This window comes from Drosophila biarmipes, chromosome 4 (assembly GCF_025231255.1).
Source record: "Drosophila biarmipes strain raj3 chromosome 4, RU_DBia_V1.1, whole genome shotgun sequence".
NCBI lineage: Eukaryota > Metazoa > Arthropoda > Insecta > Diptera > Drosophilidae > Drosophila > Drosophila biarmipes.
The window spans coordinates 744,685-753,231 of record NC_066614.1 but is presented as its reverse complement, the minus strand read 5'-3'; the positions used below and the strand labels follow the sequence as shown (position 1 = coordinate 753,231).

General features: G+C 33.0%; 2 protein-coding genes across 14 annotated transcripts in view; one reads left to right on the top strand and one right to left on the bottom strand.

Annotated features, from left to right (window-relative positions):
• LOC108035988 (uncharacterized) overlaps positions 1-5,288 on the bottom strand; it is a 29,904-nt gene extending 24,616 nt beyond the window's left edge. The window contains exons 1-4 of one of the 4 annotated variants that reach the window (XM_017111836.3): positions 4,959-5,288; positions 3,209-3,378; positions 2,983-3,156; positions 17-282 (exon numbers count right to left, since the gene is read on the bottom strand). In XM_017111836.3, coding sequence (XP_016967325.1) covers positions 157-282; positions 2,983-3,156; positions 3,209-3,343 — 435 coding nt within the window. In that variant the 5' untranslated portion in view covers positions 3,344-3,378; positions 4,959-5,288 and the 3' untranslated portion in view covers positions 17-156. Of the gene's footprint in view, positions 1-16; positions 283-2,841; positions 2,932-2,982; positions 3,157-3,208; positions 3,379-4,958 lie in introns of those variants that run through there. The other 3 variants (XM_044091307.2, XM_050887072.1, XM_044091306.2) reach the window with 3 other exon arrangements.
• A 2,267-nt stretch (positions 5,289-7,555) lies between these two features.
• Positions 7,556-8,547, top strand: part of LOC108036003 (transcription initiation factor TFIID subunit 3) — a 101,544-nt gene continuing 100,552 nt past the window's right edge. For 9 of the 10 annotated variants that reach the window (XM_050887018.1, XM_050887021.1, XM_050887022.1 and 6 more), the window contains exons 1-2: positions 7,557-7,940; positions 8,020-8,538. In XM_050887018.1, the coding sequence (XP_050742975.1) occupies positions 7,775-7,940; positions 8,020-8,538 (685 nt within the window). In that variant the 5' untranslated portion in view covers positions 7,557-7,774. Of the gene's footprint in view, positions 7,941-8,019; positions 8,539-8,547 lie in introns of all 10 variants that reach the window. The other variant, XM_050887017.1, reaches the window with a different exon arrangement.

Here is an 8,547-nt window from a genome sequence, read left to right as displayed (position 1 = left end):
TAAAAAAGGAAAGCAATATGTTTTATATTTTATTCACATTTTTCCAGACTTTGTTTTTTAATCTTTCAACCAAAACTTTTTAATTTGAACTATAATTATTTGGACTATTATTTCTGTTTTTATTAGTAAACGGTAGGCTGCCACTTGGAGATACTTTTATAAATTATTTATAGGTTGGCAAAATAGGCAAAGATTTGGTGTGGTATTTTGTATTTTTACAACGATCTGCTCAGAGTGGTTGCGAGTTTCCATTTGGACGTTCATTATCGCTTGAAGTGCTTGCTGTAAAAATACAATTGAGTTTAAGAAGATATTTCACAATTTTGTGTACATTGTAATGACTACTTAATATGTGTTGCTTTAGGATTCCCTTCTAACCGAAATATAAGAAAATGAAACATCTCTGCGCCTTTTTGGCTAAGCGTTGTTTGGTCTTATTATCTTTGTCATATTCAACTTTTCATTGAATGCTTATTAATTATTATTTCGATTTGAGTGAAGATTTAAAGTTAATATCAAAGAAAACAAAGCGCCGCTTGCCAAAAAATAAACAAAAATGTCTGTCTGCATAAGTTACAACAATTGTAAATTTAGTTTTACAATTGCTTGCAAGAGTTATGATCTAAGAACTAAATCAAGAAGGTGAAAAGAAAATGAAAATTTAGCTTCAGTATTGTTTGACATATTATATTAAACTATTAAGAATATCGTTTTTTGTATTTTTAAGAATTTTGAAATAATTTAATAAAAATCGGGAGACACTAAAATATAAGCTGTCAAAGAAACGGTCAGAGAAATAATGAAATAATTATTGAACAATCTTTTTTTTTAATTTCATGGTGTTTCTTTATGGGGTCGGATCCGTCTTTTAATTAATTAATTATTTCATATGAAATAATCAATGTTAGTAACACCATGAAATTAAAAAAAAAGATTGTTCAATAATTATTTCATTATTTCTTATTTAACTCACGCTTCCTAGCCAAACGTAGAACGATGCTTAGAACAGTCATTATTTATAACGTTGTTCTATGTTTAATTGATACTCCCGACTTTGATAACCAGCTTAACTTTTTTGCAGATTAACAAAAATTTACACTCAAATGACTTTAAATTATTGTAGATGAAACTATGACTTACATGAATCTTTTAGAGTATTATGATTTAAATCCTAATTTTTATCTCGAACTAAATCGTTATTTGAATTTAAGCCTTACGATAAACGCCAGCGCCTCTCAGTCATTTGGGTGAAAGGTGTGGCGGTGAGATCCCGCGCGGGGATGCTCCACATCTGGCTTGAGCTTTGCTTTCCTAACACTTTCCACGCATAAGATATTTCTCCCTTCTCCCAGTTCCCATAAGCAAACTAGTCTCTCAGTTTTGAAGCTTTCAGGATGAAACCTTTCCAAAAGTCGTGTTTAAATTACAGGTAGTATATGTAAAGTCGGAATGAGTCGAAACAGAAAACTATATCGTAAAGATCACATGGGAATAATCAAAAACTATTGAAAATTTTGTTTTTGAATATATGATGTTGGGGTTTTATTCTTTTATTGTTTCAGAACTTGAATGAAAATTAAAAACAAAAATAAACTATAAACTATAAGGATTTTAAATCATTTTTTTTTTTGCAAAACTAGCTGGTTTTTCCAATATTTTTCTATATTGAGTTATTTCTTACATTTATGCATCACCCTAAAACTAAGATGTGATGCATACAAACCCACAAAGTGACAAACATTTTAATTTTGGGAAAGTTATGAGGTTTTTTTTTAAAACACCAAAGATATAATTTTTTCACATAATTTTCCCGCCAATTTTCCGATTGTTCGGCAGCTATATGATATAGTCGTCCGATTTTAACTCAAAATGCAGAACTAATTAAAAAATGTTATTTTCAAGTGTAGGAGGTTATATGTTAAACAAGGAAGAACGCTATAGTCCAGTGTTTCGACGATCGGATACCAGTTACTCAGCTAAGGGTGCTCCTTATATATATATATAAGCAGCAAAGTGATATTTTAGGGCGCCACCTACCGTCTATTTCAGTAGATTTTATATGGCGTTTGTGTTTGTGGGCGTTAGTGTGGGCGTGGCACATTTTTTTGAAAGAAAGGGTTTATTCTAGAGGTATAACCAACTAAGATATATAACTAATTGTTATGATTGTTATAGCTTCTATGGTAAACTTTTATTGTCAGATCATCAAATATTTACGTATATAGTATTTTCTTTCATATAGAGTCATAGAGGCGGGTGCCGCACCTACAAATTTGAAGCTAAATAAATTTAATAAAATCCCTTTGTGTTGCGGAACCCTATCGTTTTCCCTAAAATAAAAGTTGTCACTTAAACATGCCGCCCACACAACTATATATATAGTACGGATAAGAAACGCTTAAAAATCTCGCTTTGCTGCTTTTATATCTCCCCTTAGCTGAGTAACGGGTATCTTATAGTCGAGGCTCTTCTTTATAGCGTTCTACATTGTTTTTGTTTTTAGTTTTAGAATCAGAAGAAAAATTGTATAAATTATATTGAGCAAATAATTCGAAAGTTTAGTGCGTCTTTCATATGCTAAAACTCAGTTTGCAACAATCTGTGACAAATCGAAAGCCGTATGGCTGGTTTTGAAAAGTATTCGTTTCAGAAAAAATAAAACAAAATGTTTTCTTATATTCCATGAACGATATCTTGGATCAATTTTTGAGTGACGCATGGGTGTACAGGGAGCCTCTAACTCGAAAACATATATATTTTTGTAAACCCCTAAGCCCTACACCAAGTTGACATGATAACAACAAAATTAAAAAAATCAAGTTCATACCTGACATAATAGTAGGGATAAGACTGTTTTTATTTTAAGTAATTTATATATAAGGCCTGAATCCTGAATAGCACTCTTCTTTTGTATAAGAATAACATCATTATCTAATATTTTAGGGAGTTATATGGGAATTATTCAATTATAAAAATTCTTACCTTTATTTTGCCAATTTCAGTACGGAGAGTTATAATTTTAGTCTCACCATTGTCTAAAGTTTCTCTTATGTTATAGACTTCGTTTTGAAGACTGAGTATGGTATCATCGAAGCTGTTTAATGCGTTAGTTTCGTTAACTACCCTTGACCGCAGACATAAAGACGTTTTTCGAATCTGTGTTGAAAAAAAGTGTCAAAATATCTATAAAAATCAGATAAGCCCTCACCTGATTCTTTAGACTAATGTCAATGTGAATTGTCGATGTTTTACGAATCAAGTCACGTGAATCCTTAAAGTTGATGTGTCCTAAGATACCACTTTCATCAAAAAAGTGTTTTGCCTTTTCCATACTCGAACTCATGATGAAATATTACCAGTATTGTGATTTTGTAAATCCTATAGCGAATATTTTAATTGAAATTGAATAAAACAAGAAAGGAAGTTAATAATCGGAAGCCGAAGTTTGTATACCCTTGCAGCAATAAGAAATACCTTGTCAAATTTTTAAGGATTGTTGCTGACTTCAGTGATATTAATAAAAATTATTTCCTTTTTATGGACCATTTTTTTGACATCTATATGTTATAGTAGTTCGATTTTTATTAAATTGAATTCAAAGTTCCTAAAGATTTTAAAAATGTTATTTTCAAGCTAGAAACTTAAAAACACGAAAGATATAATTTTTTTCATATTTTCCGACTAATTTTCCGATTGTTTAATTCGAAATTCAGAACTAATTAAAAATTGTTTTTTCCAAGCTAAGAATTTTATATGTCAAAAAGCACCAAGGCTACAATTTGTTATATATTATTTTCCCATAAAATTTAATTCAGAGCTAATTAAAAAATGTTATTTTCAAGCTTAGAAGGTTATATGTGAAAAAACACGAAAGATATAATTTTTTTCATATTTTCCGACTAATTTTCCGATTGTTTTTATGGCAGCTATATGATATAGTTGTCCGATTTTAATAAAATTTAATTCGGAATTCAATACCAATGTTATTTCCAAGCTTAGAAGGTTATATGTTAAAAAACACCGAAGACCCAATTTTTTTTCAATTTTATCCCCGATAGTTTCTATGGAAGCTATAAGATATAGTTGTCCGATCCTGGCTCCGACTTATATACTACATGCAATAGAAAAGAGAGACTAGTTTGCGTAGAAACGGACAGACAGACGGACATGGCTAGATCGACTCGTCTAGTGACGCTGATCAAGAATATAATACTTTATGGGGTGGGGCACGTCTCCTTCACTGCGTTGCAAACTTCTGACTGAAATCATTATACCCGCTGCAAGGGTATAATTATATGGAATTATATGGAAGCAAAAGGGAGGTGGAGATATAAGAGCAGGAAAGCGAGATTCTAAAAATCCACGGCGTTTTGGGTTGGTATTGATACATATACATTTCAGTTTCAATTGGTTTCTAGCTCGAACATTATAGAACGGAATGTTCGCGTTACAAATTTGCGCTGCTTACGAAGAAATCTAAATTGGCACTATCAAACATCTATATTTTAGAGTCGGAAAGGCTTTCTTTTAAAAAGGAGTTCGAACCGTCGAATTTTATTGCCCTTTCAACGCAGTATAGATTACTTTTACAGTTGACCCGCCAGTGCACTATGACGAAGACTGGCTGTCGCGTCAATGACAATAATCAAAACAAAATAAACTTAAACATAAAAAACGAATGTGGATATTTATTGGCTTTAAAACCGTATTCCAACCCTTTAGCTTGTATTTTTACGTAGTTTCGAAAGTGTATATTTTTTTTACAAGTCCCTTAAAAGTTAACACTTTAATAAATTTAAAAATAAGGTTTTATTGCTTTTTTATTTAAAAATACAAAACCTAGTAAAGCTATAAAAAAGGGAAGGCGAACTCTATTAGCGTTATAGCGATATACAAACGAGCCCATACGATATTGACTTAACATACATATATTTACAACAAATTCATTTTTAACTTACTTTCAATTGCAGATTTCGTTTAGCAATTTGTATTGCATTTATATGTTACAGTCTTTCTAGCAAATGGACAAGGAATAACAGTAATAAAAAAATTTAACTAAGCTGATATGCGTTTACATAAAAATATAATATACTGAATAGTATAAAAGTCGGAATAACACTTTCTTTTCGAAGATACAAATATTTGTAAATATGTTACAAAATATAGTCAGCCCGATCAGTTTTTCATTGGTTTAAATTATAAATTAGCAACAAACGAAATTCTTGTAAAATACAATAAAAAAGGTATGTAAATTGGGCATCTAAAATTTGACATGAAATAATGAAATATTTAATTTTAGGTGACCGTGTATTGATTACGGCGTAAAGAATAAATAATATTAAAGGCATTTAAATATACGTGGTTTTTATATTTTTAAAGATTAAAGTATATTTACGTTATACCATCTTTCCATCCACTATCACATCAAGGGGTTATTTTTCCAAAAACTAGCGAGAAGCAATAGGCCACTATTGGGCTCTTATTTCATTCCGGTAGTCAGATAGGCTAAGGAAATACAAAATAAAAATGCCACATTTTCTAAGTGAATTTTGATTATCTTTTGGAACCCGTCGCGTCGAAAATTTATGTAGTGTGACCGTAGATTTTAAAATCCACGTGCAATTCATCCAATATGGCCTACCGACAAGCCGCGAAATCAAAAATCAAGTCCCACAAACATTCGCAAACTCTTGGCGTCCATAATAATCTGCACTCCTTTCACGTGGTTTCTTTGTGTTTCTTTCATTTCTAAATTTAATTTAACACCCCGTACTTAGAGGAGAATAAAATGCCGTCCTCTAAGATAGGAAAACTAGTATAGCAATTACTACCAATTGTCCAGGATGTTGGGCGGCTTACAGCACCAACAGAACACCCAATTTCACTGCCACGCCTAAAAAACCCTGTTAGTATATTGGGAATCGGAGTTGAAAAGAATGCGTTGGTAAGACATGTTGAAGTTTCTTTGGGACGCGAGGGAAGCTAAAGCTTAAAAGCTTCTAATATATTTAATAAAAAAGTTCGTTGAACATTTAAATTATTTTTTTTCAAACTACTTTATTTGTTTTTTTTGTTTAACAACAGACCCAGTAAAAACTTCAGTTTTGTCAGAAAGAATAGGATGTTTCGATGCTGCGGTTCTGACTGCTATCGAAACACCAACATTTTGACCGTGGGTATTTTCATACGTTTTTACACCCTTGCAGAGAGTATAATGATTTCCGTCAGAAGTTTGCAACGCAGTGAAGGAGACGTTTCCGACCCCATAAAGTATATATATTCTTGATCAGCGTCATGTCGATCTAGCCATGTTCGTCTGTCCGTCCCCCTCAGTTTTAAAGTTATCGGGCTGAAACTTTCCCGAAAGTCTTCTTTCTATATAGGAAGTATATAGCCGGAACCAGCCGGATCAGACAACTATATCTTTTAGCTCCCACAGGAACTATATCTTTAATGTGTTTTAACATATAACCTTCTGAATTTCGAATTCAATTTTATCGAAAACGGAAGACTATATCGTATAGCTGTCATAGAAACGATCAAAAAATTGGCGGGAAAATAATATGAAACAAATTATAGCTTTGGTGCTTTTTAACATATAACTTCCTACGCTTGGAAGTAACATTTTTTTATTGGTTTTGGATTTCGAATTAAATTTTATCAATATCGGACGACTATATCATATAGCTGTCATAGGAACGATCGGAAAATTGGTGGGAAAATAATTTTTGTTTCACAAATTATAGCTTTGGGGTTTTTTGACATATTATCTTATAGTATTGGAAATATACTTATTTATATTTTTAAGAATTTGGAATTAATTTAATAAAAATGGGACTACCCTAATATATAGATGTCAAAAAATGGTGTATAAAAAGGAAATATTTTTTTTTTTAATATCACTGAAGTCAGCCTCAATCCTTAAAAATTGTACATGGTGTTACTATAGTTTATTATTTCTTATAACTGTAAGGGTATACAAACTTCGGCTTGGCAAAGTTAACTTCTTTTCTTGTATTATTTGAATTTCGTCTAAAGGAGAACCATAATTACTAAAAATAAAAAACTAGCAAAGGATAAAATGATTTCAAATAGCAACACAGTGAAGAAGACGTCTCCGACTTTATAATAGCCCCTTCACACTGCCGCTTAAAATCACTGTTGCAATTTTAAGCGGCTTATTGTTTGTATTTCATTTCAATATCGGTTTGACTCTTCCGATGGCAGCTATAGGTTATTGTTTTTGTTACTAAATAAAATAACCGACTTGTATTTCAGACCACATAAACATAAAGAAATATTATAATGATTTTAGATATTTTCATGCTGTAAGCCTAACCAGCAAATAATTAAATTGGCATTCGTTTTTCTAGGCCTAAACATTTTACATCCTTTTCAAGCCAACAAGATCAAGTGCATTCGAATGTATGGCTGGTATGCAAACGCTGCGCGTCCGTATTGGACGCTGCCTGTGAGAAAAGAAAGCATGGCGGGTATTGATGGGTATACGGCGTCAATGCTATCGGAGCAAAGAATAGTTTGACAGCCACGGCTCTCATCCCTAAATATTCCTAAAATATAAGGTGTAGTACACCTGGTGTACCCAAAAGAAAACAATTACGCTTACTGATTAATAGTTTATTTGATTGCCGAACTTAAAGTGGCCGACTGATTTTCGACGTATAAGCGCCCGTATGGGTAATCCGAGCGGGTCAGAGTAATTGCAGCGCATTCGTGGGTGTACACAAAGGAGACGTACATATAAAGAATAACAATGGCAGACAAATATGCTTCAGACTTGGCTCTTGTTGTTATTGCGCAGATAACACAAACTATAGGTTACAGCTGCACACTGAGTGCCCCATTAGAGTTGTTGCAAGACATAATGCAGAAGTTTACGCAGGAGTTTGCCCGAGATCTGCACTGTAATATGGAACATGGTAGGTGCAGTTTACGACTCGCCTTGATGAACTTTTTTGTTATGAATACATATTCATACATACATATTTATTATTTTAGCAAATCGGATCGAGCCCAGTCTTAGAGATGCACAGCTCAGTATGAAAAATCTTAACATTAATATTCAAGAACTGTTGGATTACATTGGGAATGTGGAGCCTGTCGGTTTCACCAGGGATGTGCCCCATTTTCCCATCAGAAAAGCTATAAATATGAACTTTCTCAAGCCTGGAAGCGCAGAAACTCTGACACGTCCCGTCTATATATTTGAGTATTTGCCGCCAATGCAAGACCCTGAGCCGCGGGAGAGTCAGAGCGAGGCTCAAAGGGAATTTTTTCAAAAACAAGAATTAGTGTCCAAGGCAGAGTTCAATGTGACAAGTTCGGCGGAAAAACTAAGCACCAATCAAGTCGATTCCTCTTCTCCCAACGCGGTGATAAACTTTTCATCGAATTTCTTAGACTCGGATGTTGGTCGTTCAGTCCGTGAAATGAGCAGCGTTGTTATGACTACAGGCGGATTTATTAGTCCAGCCATCGAAGGAAAACTGCCAGAGCCCTTTATACCGGATATAATTGGTACGTCCT